The sequence below is a fragment of the Eimeria acervulina genome, genomic scaffold (assembly GCF_000499425.1).
Source record: "Eimeria acervulina Houghton genomic scaffold, Eah_scaff21, whole genome shotgun sequence".
Taxonomy (NCBI): domain Eukaryota; phylum Apicomplexa; class Conoidasida; order Eucoccidiorida; family Eimeriidae; genus Eimeria; species Eimeria acervulina.
This window is the reverse complement of record NW_013548659.1, coordinates 39,133-59,486: the sequence shown is the minus strand read 5'-3', so window position 1 is coordinate 59,486 and position 20,354 is coordinate 39,133. Positions and strand designations below refer to the sequence as shown.

The 20,354-nt window shown below is 51.0% G+C and overlaps 5 protein-coding genes across 5 annotated transcripts; 2 read left to right on the top strand and 3 right to left on the bottom strand.

Moving 5' to 3' along the window:
* Positions 1 to 632: 632 nt before the first annotated feature.
* EAH_00005270 (hypothetical protein, conserved) lies at positions 633 to 2,544 on the bottom strand (the record flags this gene model as incomplete). The annotated part of the gene is made up of 5 exons (XM_013392896.1): positions 633 to 731; positions 845 to 1,059; positions 1,356 to 1,446; positions 1,708 to 1,797; positions 2,155 to 2,544. The coding sequence occupies 5 exons, from the start codon at positions 2,542 to 2,544 to the stop codon at positions 633 to 635; spliced, it is 885 nt and encodes a 294-aa protein (XP_013248350.1).
* A 1,996-nt stretch (positions 2,545 to 4,540) lies between these two features.
* Positions 4,541 to 8,476, bottom strand: EAH_00005260 (AT hook motif-containing protein, putative; the record flags this gene model as incomplete). The annotated part of the gene is made up of 4 exons (XM_013392895.1): positions 4,541 to 4,735; positions 5,055 to 5,306; positions 5,577 to 5,628; positions 5,976 to 8,476. 4 exons carry the CDS (start codon positions 8,474 to 8,476, stop codon positions 4,541 to 4,543), a joined length of 3,000 nt encoding a protein of 999 aa, XP_013248349.1.
* A 2,018-nt stretch (positions 8,477 to 10,494) lies between these two features.
* On the top strand, positions 10,495 to 13,443 carry EAH_00005250 (mitochondrial carrier domain-containing protein, putative; the record flags this gene model as incomplete). Its single annotated transcript, XM_013392894.1, has 4 exons — positions 10,495 to 11,585; positions 11,990 to 12,087; positions 12,342 to 12,444; positions 13,269 to 13,443. The coding sequence occupies 4 exons, from the start codon at positions 10,495 to 10,497 to the stop codon at positions 13,441 to 13,443; spliced, it is 1,467 nt and encodes a 488-aa protein (XP_013248348.1).
* A 1,189-nt stretch (positions 13,444 to 14,632) lies between these two features.
* Positions 14,633 to 15,427, top strand: EAH_00005240 (hypothetical protein, conserved; the record flags this gene model as incomplete). The annotated part of the gene is made up of 2 exons (XM_013392893.1): positions 14,633 to 14,660; positions 15,090 to 15,427. 2 exons carry the CDS (start codon positions 14,633 to 14,635, stop codon positions 15,425 to 15,427), a joined length of 366 nt encoding a protein of 121 aa, XP_013248347.1.
* Positions 15,428 to 16,535: 1,108 nt separating this feature from the next.
* EAH_00005230 (hydroxyacylglutathione hydrolase, putative) lies at positions 16,536 to 20,133 on the bottom strand (the record flags this gene model as incomplete). Its single annotated transcript, XM_013392892.1, has 10 exons — positions 16,536 to 16,664; positions 16,934 to 17,042; positions 17,318 to 17,462; positions 17,687 to 17,794; positions 18,044 to 18,166; positions 18,661 to 18,736; positions 19,025 to 19,070; positions 19,317 to 19,381; positions 19,627 to 19,689; positions 20,005 to 20,133. The coding sequence occupies 10 exons, from the start codon at positions 20,131 to 20,133 to the stop codon at positions 16,536 to 16,538; spliced, it is 993 nt and encodes a 330-aa protein (XP_013248346.1).
* Between the last annotated feature and the right edge of the window lie 221 nt (positions 20,134 to 20,354).

The window sequence follows — 20,354 nt, the reverse complement described above, 5'->3', positions numbered from 1 at the left end:
CAATGTTCTGGTAAGCAGGGGCTCTCTAGTTTGCACGCGACTACAGTCGTGGGAGGGCTACCCTAGAGGATAAAAGTAGGGAGGATGGGTTAGACTAAGCGGTAAAGCATGCGGATCTCCACAGCGGACACCACTGACAAATTCGACAGCAGAAAACTTAATGTCCCATGCATGAGCATACACTGGGCCTGTAGAGGAATGTACGTGTGGCGTCTCTCTCTCTACACAAGTACATGTGAATGTGGTGCGCGTGGGGCTTTATATGTGCGTGCGCGCGCATTTGTGCGCAAATATATATATATATATATGCATGCACTCATACATACATATTTTATGAATGTATTATGCGGTGAAGAAGTGTGCGCACGCGTACAGCACAGCTGTGTACGAGCGCAGACAAAATCCTGTTCGCCATAGCGGCATTACCGCCACGGCATCCTTCCTTCTACCGCTTTTTGTTTTCTGTAGCCCTTGAGTTTTGTTTCGGCCTCTTTAAGGCCGAGTTGTCATTTGTTCGGACCAAAATATGTCTAAAGTGGGGATTCCCGACTGTTTTTGTTTGTAGTGAAGAACACTGCAGTAATCGGTCTTCACTTGAGGTGTACAGACACTCAAAAGTACTTTTAAATGCATTATGCTGAAATATCCCTCCGACTCTCGTTCTGGTTTCTTTCGCGTTGCTGCACAGCCCGCTGTGCCCTCCGCAGCTCCTGAGTCCCTCTGTGCACAACCTGCGACAAAGAACAAGCCAAGAATAAACAGCTATGGTTAGGAGGGCGTGGGAATGAGGGGAGAAATAAGTTTAGTCTGAGGAGTTTAGTCTGAGCAGTCATTCCACACGTACGCCTTTTAGCACGTTGTCGAAACTGTCTCGCGCGTTGAACAGAGTCATTTCCAGCACTCCTTTCTGCGGTAGCTGCAGCAAATGCAGTAGCGGATCCTCGCTACTCGCTGCTGCTGCAACAGCAGCAGCAGTCTCTACTTCTGTGTGCGGCTCACACATATGCTGCTCCTCCAGGCCTGCCTTCTGCCTGTACGGGCCCTGTTGCGGGTTCAGCGCTGCGTTGAAAAAGAGAGGAATATAGAAAGACAGAACACTAAACAATGCATTTTGATAATTTTTTATTATGCACCCATTCATTAAAAATTTCGCCAAGGCCAAAAGAGCAATAAGCGCTGGTCCGTGGCATCTCAAAGCAACATAATGATACGCAGCAAATAAATTGAGCTGAATACAACAAAAGACAGACGCAGCGATGAAAAAGGAACAGGGAGCAAGCAATACAGCAGCAAATAGCTGTGGGTTCGCACTAGTTCATGAACGTCTGCGTTTATTACATAAGACAAAGCATCACCTCTTTGCTCGTCTAGAAAATTAATAATCCTAAAGGCAGTTTCTGTATCCGTCTCCCGCAAGTCGATTCGCCCGCTCGTGATGTAAGGAATCTTAGGACAGAAAGTGGCAGCGGAAGCAAAAGCAGCAACATCAAAAGCAGCAGAAATATCAGCAGCAGCAGTGAGGGTATCATCAGCAGCATCATCAGCAGCAAAAGCACCAGCATCAGCAGCAACGGGCTGTCTTCCACAACAACATGCGCCGAAGTAGTGGTGGCAGCACGAACAGCAGAAGAAACCGCTGCAGCAGCATCTGCAGCAAAAGCAAGTAGCATGAGACGCTCTTTCTCCTTAAACGGTGCATGCACTAACCAGGATGCGGCTGAGTTTCTTGACCCATTCGTTGGGATCCGTCTCCCCTTCCTTGGTTATTTCGCCGAGGGTGTCGCTGCATCTTTCTCGCTCAAGGGACAAAAACAAAAAACAGGAAAAAACCTCGTCTTCCACAGCCACTTCACAAGCAACTTCATAATCATTTTATGCAGGTGCTGACTAAGCAGGTGTTTATATTCAAGCACTGGTAAAATACCCTTCCTTTCGTGAGAAAAAGACAAAACGAGTGCTTTTTGCGGGATCGCATCTAATTAAATCACTAAACCAAATCACTTCATACACACACGGATTGTGCAGGTGCAGCTACAAACTAGCGAAAACCAGTGTTGTGCATAATTGTATTTAGTAGCCGTTCTTTAAAGGGCCTATAAAGGGGAGGAGGGACCGGAGAGGACACCACTTTTTATTCAGAAGTGCCCTGCTTACGAGGTCGGGTTTTATGTAAAGAAATGATGTCAATACTCGAACTTTTAAGGGGGTTGAGAGCAGCACGAATCGGGGGCGAAGATATGCGATGAGATTCTCGTCTAGGAGTTTAGCTGCGTGACAGGAGGACCAGTTGTCCTTGATGCAGCCGAGATAAGCAACATACCGTGCACTCAGTGCATGTGATTTGTCGCTGTCTGTTCCTAAAGAGGTTCCCTGTTCCGCTTTCGTCGCCTCCGCAGCGCTGCGGAAAGAGCCGCCACCTTCCCTCGACGGGTTCTGCACGTTGTGTCGGGTCTGTTCGTTTAGCTGGCCGCTGCTGCAGTCTGAATAAGCGCCTCCTGATGGGTCTAAAGAGCTGCGAGGCGGCTGCAGCCCTTCTTCTTTCATAGTGAGATTATTGTAGAATGAGGTCACATGATAGGTCAAAAGGCGGCCGAATAAGCGACTCAATTAAATGGCTGTGTATTCATATGGTTTTATTTTTCATTGAGAAATATTTAACTTCATATTTAAATGCATCTTAAGCAGCAGGGTGCCGATTTCGCCTGCGGACACCAGAACGACCGACGCGGTTATCGCATGCAACCCAGCAACTCTGTCCTTACACTCGACAAAGCCAATGAAATAATCAAAACAATGCAGTTAAATTGCTCTCAAAAACGATATTTTTGCACTTCCACTCGAGTGGAGATACGAAGCAAGGAGACCTCCTGCGCGTTTCCTATGAACAAATACAGCACACTATACCTTCGCTTCCCGCTTGAGCCCGCAGAAAACGTGTGCAATATATGTAAGCATGCATAAACATAAAATGCGATTGTTCGCAAACTGTGGCTTTTTAGCTTTGATTCTTGTATTAATGTAAAACAGTCAATGCCAGAAAGCCACGTACGGCTCTCCCCTTGGGCTGAGCCGTACGTGTCGCTTCCTGTATTGCACTCTCTCTCAATGAGCAACCACTAGCGATAACAACGACGGCTAGTAACGCAATGACAAGCGCCCTTCTTTGCTTTGCCGCAGGCGCCGTAAAACGCAGCAGCAACTGCAGCAACGAAGACAGCACTCCACTAACTGGTGCTGAGTCCTCGCTGCATCGTCAGTGTTGTTGCTCCCTGCGTCGTGCTCTGCTAAGACAAAAGTGCAATGCGTTCATTTGAACATGGGTTAATAATGAAAATGACATCTGTTGTTCGTCTTGTTCGTTTCGAAAAGTTCACAAGCGAACGCATCTTATTCAATGTGAACCTTATGTACTTTGAATTCAGTCCAACATGAACTTGAACGATGCCAACGAGCCGCCTCAGTGCCTAGTGGCAGCTGAAAAAGAGAAATCCTATGATACTGAAGTGCCGCTGCTGGTGCTGCTGCTGTTGCGTGCTGCTGCTGCTGCCGAAGGTGCTGAGGTCAGATGAGACCCTGCATGCACCTATTATCCTGGCGGGATTCGGTGCTGTGGAAAGCAGGCACTAATCGAAGCAGCAAATCAACATACTGATTGCAAGATAAATGCAAACTTCCTGCAACATTACGTACAGGATACGACAGTACGACCTACACACATCTTTATATATTCTGGTCACCAGGGCTGCCCTCACATTCCCCTCCTGTTCAAAGCGCCACAGCCTATAATACATGCATGAAGATATACTTATATATCTACTCATATATAGATATAGGAGACACATTTATATATGTACTCGTACGCACATATAACATACATTTACACTTAGCATATATAATATATATATATATATATATATATATATTATACATAATATTATATGAACATGCGGGCATATCTTCACATATTCGCTGCGCATCAAACACCTCTACTCATGCGCACATAGGTACGTACAGATATTCACCCTGCACGCATACATACATACATACATGCATGCATGCGTACATGCGTGCATCGATCATGCGTGCATGCATGCATGCAATTACGCCGGAAAGGATGCTCAGAGGCAGCCATCGTACAGGGATTCCCGCAACAATTTTCATTGCGCCTGTCTCCCCAGGTCGGTGTGTGATGATCTTGAGATCCCGAAACACCCCACAAAACGTGCAAAATGGAAATTTACAATAAACACCCCAAAACAACGAGCCCAAACCACAAGAGGGACCACAGCTGCTGCAACAGCTCCTGCAACGGCTGCTGTTCCAGCCCTGCTGCTGCATCAACAGTAGCTGCGGTTACCTGCTTGACGGCGTTGCTGCAAGAGGAGGTACAATAGAAAATAGCGGATTTATCAGGTTTCTCTTTCCTCTCGTACATGTTCAAGAAGGCGCAAGAAAAGATGTTCTGTCATTGCCACATAGCAGAGTCAGAATGCCGCCAAGTCCTTTCTATCCAGTAAAACGTAACACGCCAGAGAACCAGCTAGCCCCCTGCAGCTCCCTCCGCTGGTGCTGCTGCCGCTGGTGCTGCTGTTGTCGCTACTGTTGTCGTTGCTGTTGTCGCTGCTGCTGTTTCTGCCTTGTCCAAAGCTAGCGGATGATTCGGGATGGGTCTAGATACAGCCACTGTAGCAGCATGTCTTCCTCTCGCGAAGATGCTGCGAAGCTGCTGCCGGTGCTGAGAGCAAAGCAGCAGCAGCAGCAGCAGTAGCAACTGCCAGCTGCTGCTGATGGTGATGCTGGTGCTGCTGCTCACCCATAAAAATAAGGTCTGCTGCACTGGCTGTGTCCGCAGCAAGGAGGTTTGCGTGCCGCTGCAGACACGCCAGGCCACTGCATCAGAGTAGAGGGAGTTGTAGCTGCTGCTGCTCACAAAAAACCTGCTGCTGCGACTGCTGCTGAATATTCTCAAGCAGCAATTGCTGCTGCTGCCAAAACCCAGTGCTGTTATTGTTGCTGCTGCTGCCCCCAGGAGAGGCCCCTTCAAAGTCCCCCACCATGAGAGCTGCAGCAGCCACTGCAGCAGCGCTGCCTGCTGGCCCCGCGTCAGTAAGCGAGCTGCTGGTGAGAGGGCTGAGGGAAGAAAACGGCCCCACAACAGCTGCTGCTGCTGCTGCTGTTGCTGCTGTTGCTGCCGCCTCCTGCTGCGCGTCAAGCTGGCAGTTTTGCTGCTGTGGCTGCCCCGGCTGCGAGCCCCTGAAGGAGAGCGGCTGGAACTGGGGGGGCAGCACGTCATACAGCCCGCATATCTGCAGAAGCAAACACATCTCCACTCCACAGAGCTGAATGTTGCGTGCTGCTTCCACTGCACGCAACCCCAAGGCCTTTCCTCGCAAACGCGCCCCCCCCATGCAGCATGTGGTTAGCAGGGATCTGAGACTGGAGGGCTCAGGGCTTTTCGGCAACAAAGGATTTCCTTCATTGAAGGCATACGGCGCTAGTGAACCCAAACCCTAAATCCTAAACCCTAAACCCACTTGCGCGAGCTGGAAAAGCTGCTTAGTAGTGGCACAGCGGACCCCAGCGACTGCTGAGGCCCTCTTGCGGAGATGGGGGAAGACGCGGAGCTGCCTGTACACCGCAAACAGCCCCAATGGACATACGTGTACGCGTCTGTTTTCTGCCTCTCTCTGTCATGAGCCGTCTTATTGCTCAGTGCTACTTCTCTACGGGTCAAAGGACTAGAGCCTTGCCCCTCATACACCCTAGACCCTAAACCCTAAACCCTAATCGCTCGCCTCTCACTAACTCTGAAGCCTGAAGCCTCTCCTCTCATAAACCCTGTAACCTAAACCTTGGCCTCTCTTTAAAGCTCGCATACACCCTCGCCTCTTCTAAACCATGAACCCACGCCTCTCCCCTAAACCGTAAACCCTTAACCCTGACCTCCTCCTCTCAAACCCCTGATCCCTCCCCACCTGGAAATCCTGCTTTTGATTATGGCTCGCCCTTTGTCGCCTAACTTGAAGAGGCCCTGAGCCCTGAACTGCTGCCACTGAGCCTCTGTTAGCCGCAGCAGCGAAGGGCAGGCGTTGCTGTCTTCGCACTGCGGCAGGCATAGGTCCCCGCCGCACGCGAACGGTGGCCCCACGCCTGCTGCTGCCGCTGCTGCTGCTGCTGCTGTCGCTTCTACCTTGGGCGAAAGTGCTGCAGAAGGCGGGGACGAGTCCCGACCCAACTCCTGTGCGGTGCTGCTGCGGCTGCTGCTGCCGTTTGTTGCTGCCTCACCGCCTACCCCGGATTCTTGCGACACGTGAGAGAGCTGGCGCGTCAACGTGCCATCCACTAACGTGTGCATGCCCACTTGCTGCTGCTGCTGTTGCTGCTCCAGCCCCAACGAACTACAGCAGCAACAGCTGGAAGCACTGCCGCACGCGCTGCAAGTTGCTGTGGACGACTCGCTGTGCTGCAACTGTTGCTGCTGATGCTGCTGCGAGTTTGTGGCCGCCGTGGTGGGTGAACACGAAAAGTCATAGAAAGAGGCAGGAGACAGTTGTTGCTGCTGCTGTTGCTGCTCCTCTGCCGACAGCAGCAGAGCTTGTTGCGCTCCCGGCCCCTCACATGACCACTGGTCCCCTCGGCCAGCTGACCACTCCTCGCAGCTCGACTCCGCCGGAGGGGTGTTAGTCAGTACCTTTCTCTTGTGTAACATCGGCGACTCCTGCTGCTCTTCTTGCTGCTGCTCTGGCTGCACGTTGGCGTAGCAGCCCTGGCCCGCTGCAGCGTCCGCCTCCGCCACGAAGAAGCTGCCTGCTGCTTGGTGGTGGTGTTGCTGTTGCTGCTGCTGCTGCGAGCACACACATGGATGGCCGCCGCAGCAGCAGCCGCCCGGAGGAAACTGTTGCTGCTGTTGCTGCTGGTCCTCCTCCTCCTGCTGCGGTGGGTGCTGCTGCTGTCTCTGCGCCGCAAGGGGTTCTATGGGCCGTCGCCGCCTCGAGCGCAGTCTCTTCCCTGTGAAGAGGGAATGCTGCAGAGCCCCTGAGTCTGTCTGCTGACTCTCCATTGGCAAAGACTGGGCGCCCTGCCCCTCAAGCAGCATTAGCTGCTGCTGCTGCTGCTGGTTTGAGGGCGTCTGCGAATCGATGTGCGTCGGCTGTAAAGGAGATGAACAGCCACTCGCACAAGAAGACATCGGGAGAGGGGAAAGCTGTTCAAAGCGCTGCAAATCCAACTGCTGCTGCTGCTGTTGCTGCTGCTGCACGTCGCGACAGGGCGTGGGTGCCGGGGCAGAACCAGCAGCAGCACCAGCTGAAGCTCCAGCAGCAGCAGCTGGAGCAGCAGGAGCAGCAACTTGATCGTTGTGGAGGAGGAGGTCCTCGTCTAGCCGCAGCAAATCATCGGCAGCATCCATTCTGTGCTGTCTCAGCACCTCTGCCTCGAATGCGCAGCAGCATGTGCTGGTGCTGCTCCGGCAGCTGTACGCTCCACTGCATCGTTGCTGGCAGCAGTCCTGTGCTGCTGGCGTTGCTGCTGCATCTGCTTCTGCGTTGCAGGACGGCAAGGCCCGCAGCGAACCGTCACTGCAGTTGAGTGGACTAGGGGCGCTCGTAAGCCGCGCAGCATCACAGATGAGGCTGCTGGGCAGTTGCAGCAGCAGCGCCCCAACGCCTGCTGCAGCAGGGCGCCGCTCGTGTCCGGGGGCACCCCCGCTGCCTGTACACCGCGCAGAGGGCCCCCAGCAGTCTCGCGGCACCCAACTATCCTCCGGCGGGCCCCATAGCTGAGACCCCCCACAGCTGTCTTCTGCTGCTAAGGGGCTGGCTGCCTCTTGCAGCGCCAGACAAGGAACGCATGCACCACTGAAAAGACATTGCATCTCTTCACTGGCAGACACCGGCAGCGCGCCCCACACTTCGCAGCTCATGCTGCTGCCGGTGCAGCTGTTACCGCCGCAGCTGCTGCTGCCGCAGCTACTACTGCCGCAACTACTGCTCCCGCAACTGCCGCAGCTACTGCTGCCGCAGCTACCGCTGACGCAACTACTGCTGCCGCAGCTACTTTCGCTGCAGCTGCTGCTGCCACAACAGTTGTTGCTGACGCCGTAGTAGAAGCAGCAGCAGCAGCATGACGAAGGGGACTCCGTCGCTGCAACGGCGCACCGCTGCAGCTCTGCTGGGGAGCCATTTGCTGCCGCAGCAGCAGCAGCTGCTGCCGCTGCTGTCTCCAGCTCTTCCGACTTTGGGGGAGCGGCACACGACAAGGCAGCAGCAGCGGCAGCAGAAGGAGCGAAGAATGAAGGGGATGAGTCACACCGCAGTCGCAGCAGCTGAGCGTATGCAGCACATCTGCTGCAGGCCAGTTCCCCTGCTGCAGCTATGCAGCAAGACTGCTGCAGGAAGGATTCTGTTCCTGCGTCCTCGCAGCAGCTGTTGCTGATGCTGCAACTGCAGCAAGCGCCCGCTTGGCATGGGTCCATCATCAGGCTTGAAGAGAAGCACGGCGGCGAGTGCAACTGGTGCGGCAGCATGCTGAGTTGTGGTGTATGTACAGCCGAGAGTGCCTCTGCAGTGGGAGCACCGCAAGGAGCAGCAGGACGCCGCTTACAGAGACAACTCCCGACTGAAGAACGACGTCTGCTGCAGTGCTGCTGCTGCTGCTGCTGCTGCTGCTGCTGCTGCTGGGACTGGACGGGCCAGGTGGCAAGAGGCCGCCGTAGAGCCGCAAGCAGCAGCAGCTGACGGTCTAGCGAGTCATCAAATGAGGAGTTAAAGAAATAAAGGCAACCAACCGACCTCCTGCGGCGGGGGTTCTCGCCGCGAGAAAGGCTTACACCTCAGATGCTGCAGCAGCACCAGACTTCGTTACCGTGCGCTTCATTAAAACGGGCAAACACCAGCAGAAGAACCCGTGTGCATGCAGCAGCAGCAGCAGCAGCTGCTGCTGCTGCTGCGGGAACCGCGTGCTTTCCTCGACAGCCCCTGTCGGCTGCGGCGCCCCCTCAAGCAGAGCAGCAGCAGCAGCAGCAGCAGCGCCAGCAGCACACACCAACTGCAAGGTCTGAATCCGAGCAACCAATGACGTAGACAAGTCCAACACACGTCGGGATCCTCACAAGACAAGGGGCAGCGAGGATGGGAGGAATGGGGGCTAGCGCCGCTGTATCAGCAGCAGTAGCAGCACGACACCCGGGTCGAGCAGCAGCAGCAGCAGGGCGCTGCGGGGTGAAGAGCCACAGACACGCAAGAAAATTAGACAATTTGACTCTTTTATCAACTAGGAGTTATGTGTTTAAGCACCTGAGTGGAAAGGACTGCTGCTCCTGCTGTTTGTGCCGTCAGCGGCAACCCTAGCAGCACAGGCGCAGCGCAGCAGCAGCAGCAGCAAGTGTCCTGCTGCAGCAGCAGAGAAAAAGGGAGCATCCAGAGAGCAGGCTGACTCCTGTCTTGAGGACTAGACGAAAGTAAAAACCCAACAAAAACTCCTGGTGTGCTGCTGCACGCTGCCCAGCAGCAGCAGCAGTCGCTGCTGCTGCTGCTGCGCCGCCCGTTGCGTGGCTGCTGCGGTGGCAGCGGCGCTGCTGCAGCAGCGGGCGGCGCTGACTACAACAGCGTACAGCTGAGTTGGAGAGGAGAGGATCTGCAGTTTAGACGGTTTTGACTCGCTTTAATGTTTTTAAAAAACAACAAATTCATTAAAACACAAAAAACACAGAGACACCCACCCGCTGCTCGGCTCAGCAGTGCACCCAACTAGGGGACTTATTACCGATACACACTGTGGGGTCGCTTCCTCTCTGCTCCTTAATTGCTGCTAACGTATTTAAATTAAATTCAAGAGAAACGACAGGACAGCAACACAAACTAATAGTACAATCGCTCCTGAACGCACATTGCACACAGCAGACACGCACGCTGCTGCTGCTCCTCCTGCTGCTAAGCCATCAGCAACAGCAGCAGCAGAATCAGCAGCAGCAGCAGCAGCACGCTGCCCATCGTAGGGCCCCCCGACGGACTGAATAGGGCCCCCTCCCGTGCCCTCTGGAGGAAATCCTCGTCAGCATATCCCAAAAGAAGAATATTTAAAAAATAAAAATTTAAATAGTGTTTAATCAGAGGGTGTTTCATCTGTGCTTGCGGCCTGCTCATGGAGAGCGACACCCCAAAGGCCCTCCTGGCTGGAGGCCTTTGTTGAGGCCCAGGGCCCTCAACGCAAGATATATTATTCTGTGTCTGATTAATGCGATTGTTTGTCTCCCCCGCTCCTCTCCTAATTCCTTCATCTTATCTTGACTCTCACAAGACACCTCTTACCATGCTGCTGCCAGCAGGGAGGCATCCTCGCCATCCTTTCAGAGAGTATAGCGACGGCAGCAGCAACAACGGCAGCAGCAAGAGCAGCAGCTGCAGCAGCAGCAGCAACAGCAACTCGACCTCGGCTGGAAAACTGGTACCAGCAGCCTCCTAAGTATGCCGCTGTAGCCGCAAATACGTCATGGGGATGACGACAGCACATCAGCAGCAGCAGGAGCTGCTGCCGCGTCTGGAACAGCAACAGCAGCAGCTGCAGCAGCAGCTGCAGCTCCCTGCTCGCCACACAACAGCAGCTCGGAGGCTCCCCAGTTCCTTTGAGCTGTTTATCAGCGCTGCTGTCAGCGGGTTAATCACAAAGACGGCCTGCGCTCCCATGGATCGCCTGCGGCTGTTGTATCAGGTACAGGGAATGTTGCAGCAAACGCAGCAGCATCAGCAGCAACAACAGCAACAGCAGCAGTATGGGCAGCACCAGCGTCATCGTACAGCGCTGAAGCAGGGCAACTCTCCCTGGCGATTGTCGCAAGGTCTCCCAGTGAACAACAAAGACTTCCTTCCAGAAGGAATAGCGCAAGTAAACAACAGTTACAAATACACTAAGTACAAAGGGATTATTTCAGGGTTGAGGCTTGTCATTCAGGAAGAGGGCTTTAGAGGCCTCTGGAGAGGCAACGGGGTCAATGCAGTACGGGCTGCTGCTTGCTACGCCATCAAGTTCCCAGCAAACGACCTCGCCAAGCGAGCACTCACCACCAGCAGCAGCAGCAACAGTAGTAGCAGTAGCAGCAGCAGTAACAGCGGCAGCGGTAGCGGCAGCCGTGCGAACGTGGGCTCTCTGTTGCTTGCTGGGGCCCTCGCTGGCTCCCTCCAAAAGACCCTTTCTTATCCTTTAGATTTTCTCTCAGTTCGCATTGCAGTCGGCATTAACGCAGACAGACTCGGAAAGCATCACGTAGCAGGGGCTGCGGCTGCCGCTGCGCCATCTAGCAGCAGCATCAGTAGCTGCAACAGCAGCTGCACCAGCAACGGCGGCGCCAACAGTCCGTACACCAGCAAGAACAGCAACGTAACCGGCCACAACAGCAGCAGCGGAAGTATCAGCATCAGCAACAGCAGCAGTAGCAGAAGCAGGAAGGGCTACAATGGAGTAGTGGACTGTGCTCGTCGCGTGTGGCGGCTGGAGGGCCCTTTGGGTTTTTTTAAAGGATATTCCGTTGCTCTTTTATCGGGGGTTCCTTACGTCATGCTGCAGATGGCATTTTTCGACTTGTCTCAAAGGTGCCTATACACCTGGACACAAACAGCAATTCTGCTCCGTCCCTTCTTTATAGCCTTTCCCTAAGAACAGCTGGCTAGTTATACAAAAGCCAGCCCGCTAGCTGCACAACACCGAGCTAGCGATACGAACACAAGTTAGCTAGCTGGCTAGCTAGTTATGCATGTGCCAGTACGCTGCGTAGCAGCACCCAAAGAAAGAGCGGGAGCAAGAAACGGGTGCATTTGCAAAGGCTGCTTCTGCCGCTGCTGCTGCTGCTGCCGACAGTGGTTACATGCTGCTGCTGCGGAGGGGGGTTTTTACGTCTGCTCCTGCTGTATCTCCCATTGCTGCTGCAGGACTTTGGGAGATGCAGCACAGCGAAGAAGCGCTGGAAGCTCGTGGCCCCTTGTGCTGCTCACCGCAGGCGTCTCAGGTGGGCTTCTGACTCAATCCAGCAGCAGCAGCACAACAGCAGCAACAGCAACCGCAGCAGCAACAGCAGCAGCAGCAGAGTGGGGACCGGTGGGCGCTTTAGGCCGAAATGAGATAAGCTGTTATTTGTCTAGGCAGTGTCAACCTGTGCACTGGTCTCTGTGACAAGACGGGTTTAGGTTCTGTTGTTGTGGCGACTGTGTAGTTCGTATAAGCGTGGTGTGATAGAGCTGCGCACGAAGATGCGGCGGCAGCAGCAGCAACAGCAGCAGCATTAGCAGACTGAGGTAGGGACGGCTGAATGAGCAGACAGACAGCTGTGGCGTGTCAGTTGCTGCTCGCAGGCAGCGCCGCCAACATGTCGGCTCAGGCGATTGTTTTTCCCTTTGACACAATTCGCAAGCGACTGATGAACGACGGCATAGACGGACGCCCGAAGCTGTACAGGTGCGTGAGAATGTCTGTGTGCCTCGTGTGAATCTCTGTCTGTCTCTCTCTCTCTCTCGCTGTATCTTTCCCCCCCTGTTTATATATGCATATATATGTATATCCGCGTGTGTCTATGTCTCTTTCTGTATGTGTGTGTCTGCCGGTATGTCAGTCTGTCTGTGTTTGTTCGACTAAAGAGCAGTTGCAATGAAGGATCTTTCTGGTGTTACTGGTCGATTTTTAATGAATGGAATATACTCTTTTAAAGGTTGCAGGAAGAGAAGGATGTACACTTTCTACGCTTTGCTGCAGCAATAACTGAATGACGCTCTGCAAACAATGCAGAATTCGCTCTCTCTTGTATCAAAACTGAAAGCTTTGGCTTTAGGGTTTATGGTTTAACGTGCGTCTTGGCTTGGCCGTAGCCACGTCTTTGAGGCCTCTGCTGGGTTTGTCTTTGCTCACGGTGTCTTTGCCTTTTTTTCTGCAGTATCAGATGGGTGTGATGGCTATTAGCAGCTTTTGCATTCATTGCTCCATGCTTGTTGTTTCCGTTTGGTGGTCCGTTTTGTTTGCCCGTTCCCTTTGTCCCTGAATTTGGTTTTGCTTTTGCGGTCGTTTGTTGAGCGTTTGGACTGTCCTTCTTTAGGAGAGTTCAAGACACGGTTTAGCGGCTCTTTCTATGTTTTTCGTTGTGTGTGACTAACCCGTATACGCTAAACACTGAACCCGTTGGTAGGGTCTAGGTTTAGGGTTCATGCTGCCGCGTGTAGAGCTTCTACGGCTTGTAGGCTTTGAATGGTTTAAAGGGTTTAAAGGGCCTGATGTGTTGCTGAGTTCAGGTCTACGTGGCACTGCTTGCGACAAATAAAACAAACCGAGGGACTCCGCGCGCTGTACTTCGGCATTTGGCCAGCGACCCTGCGCAGCCTCCCTGCAGGGGCGATTCAGTTTGCTTGTTATGAGTTTATGAAGGAGTTTTTCTTAATGCGTGCAGCACAAACTGAAAGCCCATAGTTGTTTCGTCTTATCTATTGTAGTTCATCTCGTAAGACCAAACAGGAAACACTTTTTGTCGTACTTTAGCTTTTCTCTTACACCCCGAACGCTTTTTACTCTTGATTTCCCTAATTATCGGGCTCGTAGTTGTGCTTGTCTCGTTTGTCCCACTTTTTTCGCATAATTATGGAGAAGCGTGACGACGTTAGTGCATGCGCCAAAAGGGGGTTTGTTGCAACGAAACCGAAGTGCTAGAGCCGACAAGAGCTCCCGAAAGGTAGCTGACCATCCTACACTCTGCACGCCTCCTGGTCGCAGCAAAAACAAAGGCCTGGGGGTGATGATGCGAAGAGGGGGCAAGAAATTCCGTCGCACGGTGGAATTCCTACTGCAGTACAACCCCACGTGAAGGCATAAGACCCAGCAAGCCCCCTTTCGATGCATGCAATAGTACTGTGTACAGCTGTAGGAAGCATACTTCGATCGCAGTGGCCATTGTGCATGCAGGTAGAAATGCAATCACATTCCACACTCAGGCATTGCTACACTCTCTCTCGTTGCGCTAGATTTGTGATGAGCTGCTCCGTAAATGAGAAAACATCAATCAAAAAGCATTAAAGCAAAAGGTGAGTGTTTTTTAATTTCCTACTAATGGTGAAAACAATATCGATAACGCTCTCGCCAACAGGTAACGGCAATGCGCCTGCGGCGGCTGCGTGGCAAACGAAGTTGCTTAGTTGGCTGCGGTCCTCTTACAAGAGACGAATGCTCAATTGTATGGAAATTGTTGAATAAACTACTCAGTTAAAATACAAATCTATGTGATAGAATTTGAATACTCAAGGCTGAAGTCGGGAGGCGTTCATATTCAGCTGTTTCGTGCATGCATCTTGGCTGCGAGTGTTGTTGGTCGTGAGCTGCAACACAAGTATGAATATCCTTTTTTTCCTTTATTATTAAATTCGTGTTATGTATTCCCTCTGAATATTTATCTAGTTTTGTCTCAGCAGCTTGACTGCTACGGACACGACGGCGCCGGTGGCTGCGCCCAAGGTGAACACAACAAAAAGGGGGAGATTTCGGTCGTTTTTTTCTCTTCTTTTCGGTATCTTTGTTTAAATTTACATTCAGTTTTGTCTTCTTGCGATATCTTTGTTGCAATTCATTTCGCAAAGCCCCTTGAAATACCTGACCTTTTGTCCCGAAGATGAAGCAGCCGACAGAACGAGCTTCAGGTAGGCGAACTCATATATTATTGTTTTCGTGTGTGCTTTCAATTGTTCACGTGTTTAATTGCATTTACTCATTTACTTGTCTCTCATCCTCCTCCTCGGCCTCTGTTTGTGCTGTGTTCCCCTTCCTTGTTTCGGCACCTGTGCTGGTTTTGTGTTCACTGTCAGTGTTTTCTCTACAGTGCAAACCAAAGTCATTAGTTGGTTGATCACCAAGGTGAAACTGCAATGGACAACATTAGATCCAGACTAGAACGGAGGCGTTCTTCTCTCCTTCCGAATGTCTGTGCCTGTCGTCAGCCTGTTACTTGTTGCTAGGTGCAACACGGTTGCTGCGGTCTGATGAATAAGGATGCTGATGCTGCTTGCTGTTGCTGATGCTGTTTGCTTCTGCTTTTGCTTCTGCTGCTTTTGTCTTGTGCTGTATTGCAGAGTATCACGACACCTCTCGCATTGTGCGCTTTGTGCACCCGTCTAAGAGCGAGACGGACCCGGAGCTGTTGTTGTATTTGTGTGTTCCCGCGGTGCTTGTGGGCACACTCTTTAAGATGTATCAGATGTATTATATTGCTCTCTTCATAGCTTGCAGCTCCTTCTTAAGCTGCCGCTATGGAGAAGTCAATGTGCAACAGTACATCTCTCTGGGTATGATGATCGTTATGTCAACAACACTGCAGTTCATGCAGCCCCAGAACCCCGGTTCGAGGGCCCCTCCTCAAGGACCCTCACCGCAGCAACAACAGGGGCCTCCACCGCAGGCCGCTTCGTAGCCACGCGCTTCAATCCCCTGTTCGTTTGTTTTTTGTTACAAAAATACAGTGCATGCATGCGTGCATGCATGCAACCTCAAGCAAGCTGCACCCTGTGCATCTTCTCCATACTGGACTGACTAGCTACGTGGCTGCAGTAACTGGCTGCTATGTAGGCGTTGTTAAACGCCCATCTGGCAGAAGCAGAATAGGACAGTATGCGGTGCACGTACAGTAGGCGGCCTCACCTACGCGCAGGCCGGGTGGCTCCTTTTCCCTTTTATGTTAACCCTCTTCTTTTTGTTTTTACCCTCGGACTTCGTGCGTGGAGATGGTTTATGAAGTTTCTGCCTAGACGCTGACCTCCATGTGCCTCCACATTTATACTACATTAAAATACAAAGCGTAATCACTGGCAGCTGGATCGTAATGTCCGCAATAGCATGTACAGAATGATAAAGGCTAGCTAGAACTTAAGGTGCATCAAATAAGGCATGTATATATCGACTCAAACTATAGCTAGATATTTGCTTTAGTGTATATATATATATATATATATATATATACGTATGCACTATACACAGTACATCATACGAACAATACACTATATATGTATATATATATGTATATATATATATATATATATATTCATAGAATGGAGTTTATCATGTGGCCCGCGACCTACAGCAGTGGGCTGTCGGAATGACAGCCGCCATCTCGGCAGCCCGTATGCTGCGACGCAGGGCTGCTGCTGTTGCTCAGCAGCTTGCTGTGTATCACCAACAGCTCGAGCTCACTACCTGGCAGCAAGCTCGCTAGCTAGTGCATGTACGTAGCTGCTGAATCAGTACAGCTACCTAGCTAGTTAGAAAAGCTACGTAGCACGGCAGCGGGATGTGCAGGTAAGTAGCAGCTATGTAGCCTCTGCTGCTGACAGAGCAAGACAAACATTTTGGGTCTGCCCTTGATGCGGGGTAGCAGCGACGCGGCCACAAAGGCTGTTTACGTACAGCTGACAGACAGTGCAGGGTCTTGCACGAGACCACTTCGGCATCACCATTATCCCCACAATAATGATAATACCCTCAGCACTATAGTGATGGAAAAATACAGTGACATTTGATTGCCATTATCCTCTAAAAGTGTTCTTCCGTTCGCGAAGAATGTGCATAGTTTGAATCTCGTCTCCTTCTGGAGCCCCAACGGCTTTCTGCACCTCGGGCCTATCCACCCTCATAAACGGGTTGTACGCCTTCTCCTGCGCATTGCACAATCAGTCCATAGTGCACGAGTTCAACGGCAAGTTTTTTTCCTCACCTTCCAAAGAACAAGTAAAAACTACCCAGAGGCAAATAAAAGCAAATTATACATGCAGTCTAAGCTCGATTACGCGTAACGTATATACATGCTATTTATATAGAACAATATAGGTAACGGATATATTTGCTATATATATATGTATATATATACTTATTTATACATATATATATGTGTACAAATGCTTCGTATGGACACGTAGAGTTATACCTCGCCGATAGATGAGGGGACAGTTGGCTTCCCCGAAATTTGTTGCTTTTGTGCCCATTCCAGTTTATTCTGCAAGGCGAAGTTGTTCGGCTCAACGGTGGCAGCGAACCTGCAGCCAAGTGCGGACCCAGTACCAACCACAATGAGCATAAAATACAGTACAAATATATATATATATATATAGCGTATATATATGTATATACGCTATACATACATATGTACACAAATAAAAATGCAGAATAAATATATACGTGTATAGGTACTTATACCATAGTCGAAGCGCTAAAACAATGCGCACGAAATAACAGCGTGGATAAGGAACGGGGAATAAAACAATTGAGGCAGAAATAAATAGGCCGCACGTTTCGCATCTCCCGTGCATACTTGAGGTTGGCTATGGTGTATTCGTGACCACAGTAGACCAGCGTTTCAGCAGGGAGTGAGCCAATGGTCTTCATTAAAGCGTGATGCATCTGCTGTGCGTTGCCCTCAAAGAACCGCCCGCAGCCGGCCAGGAAGAGAGTGTCTCCTGTTCACACATTCAAAGTTCAGCAGACAAAAAAAGTAAACCCGCCGCTGCTAATACAAACGCAGCAGTAAAGGTAACGAATTGCACTCAGCAGACACCGAACGACACAGCGCGGCAAACAGAACAGAGGGACCGCAACGGACAAAGAAAGAAACAAACAACAACGAAGCAATAAATCCCTACAAAAATGGCAAGGCCGGTGGGTTGAATGCCCTTATGTTCACCTGTGAAGATAATGGGCTTGGCATTTACATCAGTGCGGCTTTCCAAGTAGTACAACAGGTGACCAATGGTGTGGCAAGGCGCATGTAGCACCTTTACCTGCAGATCACCTGCATGCAAATCAATCACAAACACATGCACCCTAATGCATAAACCCCAAACCCCCGCCCACATACACGCAGCACTACTGCCTTCGTCACTGAGATACCTATTCGCTCACAGCTGTTCCCTGCGCCTGAACTTAAGAGTAAGCCAACACAAAAACCAGCCTCTTATGTGTGTGTTTGAGTGGACGTTTATAAGAATTCGTTCAGTTAATCACAAACCACATATTTAATTCCACATTTATGAAAATGAACTAAACTTGCCCAGTCTGAAAGTATCGCCGTCAGTCACAGCCTTCGTCCTTCCTGGGGTCTCCTCGTAAGCCGAGCCGATGACTTCAATTCCAGGGACCAGTTTCTTTATTTGTTCATTGCCACCTGTAAACAATGCGTACGCGGTGCAATTAATAAAACTGATAAATATATGGTAATATACCGTCTCCTTTATTTGTTCATTATCAACTGCTCATGACGCGCATGAGCTGAACTAAATAAGAACAATGAACAGCAACAAAACCAAATATGAACAACTGTAAACCCTCCTATCTATTCCTCCGCCGCCCCTTGCTCACGCTCGCAATACTGGTGATGAATATACATACAAATAGAGAAAATAATAGCGGGGTACATCACAAGGTGTAAGTGCAGGTAATTGCCCGCCACCTGAACCTGAAACCCTTAACTTACACCTAGACGCAGCTATTGCTATCGTGCATTGCTCGTCGTGTACTGCGCTTAACAGGCGCACTAATCTACTTGTTCAAGAGTAACGCACTGCTGTGCATCTGCACCCCTAACGAAACACAGAATGTTGATTCCTAAAGTCGCACGTAACAGAACAACGAAGCGCCGAAACGAGCTGAATGACCAACCTGAATGATCAAAGTGTCTGTGGGTGCACAAACACGTCTCCAAAGTCACGCCACGTTCCTTAGCAGCAGCAACTACCTGTACAGACACCCCAGGACAGAGTCAAACTTTCGCCATCACCACGCAAAGAAAACTATTTAATCCGCATACATAAACATAAACAAATACGAGAAACGGCCTGGCGAGTGCAGCAGCCTAAAAGCGCAGTGCAGAGTCCGCCTGTAAACTTGCATCCCCCAGCCGCTACAAATACCCACCAACATACTATACACATGCATACGTTGAAAATCTATTCTGCAGCACAGGTGATGACGTTTGAATCCTTATTTTTGGACGCAAGACGAACAACAACCTGAGGGTAAGTACCTTCTCTGGTTCCGCTGGGTCTACACAAGCCGCCGTGTTTGTCTTCCTGCACGACCAAGACAGTGTAGCATCTGCTTTTGAGTTTCAAAAAACAAAGCGTTTATTTGAAGCAGCTGAAGTCACCCGATTGTCCATCGAGAGCAGCTAAATTCGCGCACTGAAAGTCATGGCTGTGTACTGCTCAGGTACCAACTCCTGTGTGCAAATAACAAGGGATCTACAATAGTGCTGCCTTCTTTGCTTGTTGTTCAGCGTCTAGGGTTTATGGCTTAGGGTTTATAAGGAGAAATACCTATCGATGAGCAAATACGCATAGTTGTCCGACAAGGTTGGGACAGGAATAACCTCGGCGCAAGCCTACAGCACGGCAAAAAGAGCGAAGAAAAACAATCAAAGACGTCGAGTGCCATATAAGAACAAGTGCAGACGCACAGATGTGCATGCTACCCAGCAGGAGAGGAAGAGTGGGGCTACGTGATGGTCACGCCATACAGCAGACACAGAGAAGCGGCTGCGGCTGCGGTGCTTCTGGCTGCAGGCACAGGCAGTCTCACACACAACACAAAGCGTTACGCAGCAGCAATCTGTTCGCCCGAACCCACCATCTCGCGACCAGAAGAAAGAAAAGAAGCCGTCAGGAATGTGCTGGGAGGCGGGATGCGGCCCTGCAACCGTTCACAGCAGCAGAGATCACACAAGCTAGTTAAGGGCTAAGACATATGCTGGTGCTGTAGAAAGTGCAGCATGGTGTTTGCAGATCCACCTGAACTTCCGTTAAGTTCTTATGAGGCCACAGGCGACCACGAGGAACCTCTGGGGGCGGCGCCGGTGTTGCAACAGAAGTCGTGAGAAGGTAGGCGAAGGAGTGGAAACGACAAGCCCACGATGCAGGCCTCAGCAAGATCATGAGCAGAGTATTGTTACGTAGTTCCTTAGAAGCAGCAACGCCCACAGACAAACAGACAATTCAACTTCCGGACCGCAGCAGGATCCCATAGAAATTCCGATGGTGTTTTCGTGGGAACGACATTCAAATACTTGAACACAATTAAAGAAAGCATTAAAAGCAGAAGATGCTGTGTGTACAGATGAACATAAGACTGTGGCATCGGCTTGTATTACGCGTGAAGGGCTCACTCATTCCCACTTGCTAAGAATGGGCGCCGACGTGGGGATGCGTCTCAGTTTAATGCTGTGTTTAAAGGATTCTAAAAGAAAGGATTGAGGGGAAAAGACAAACCCTCTTTCTCCTACCTACGATACGCGGTAGAAGAAATTTAGCAGCAGCCTTCGCCTCTCTGCCCTGAAACGGGCGTTGTTGCTGTGGGTG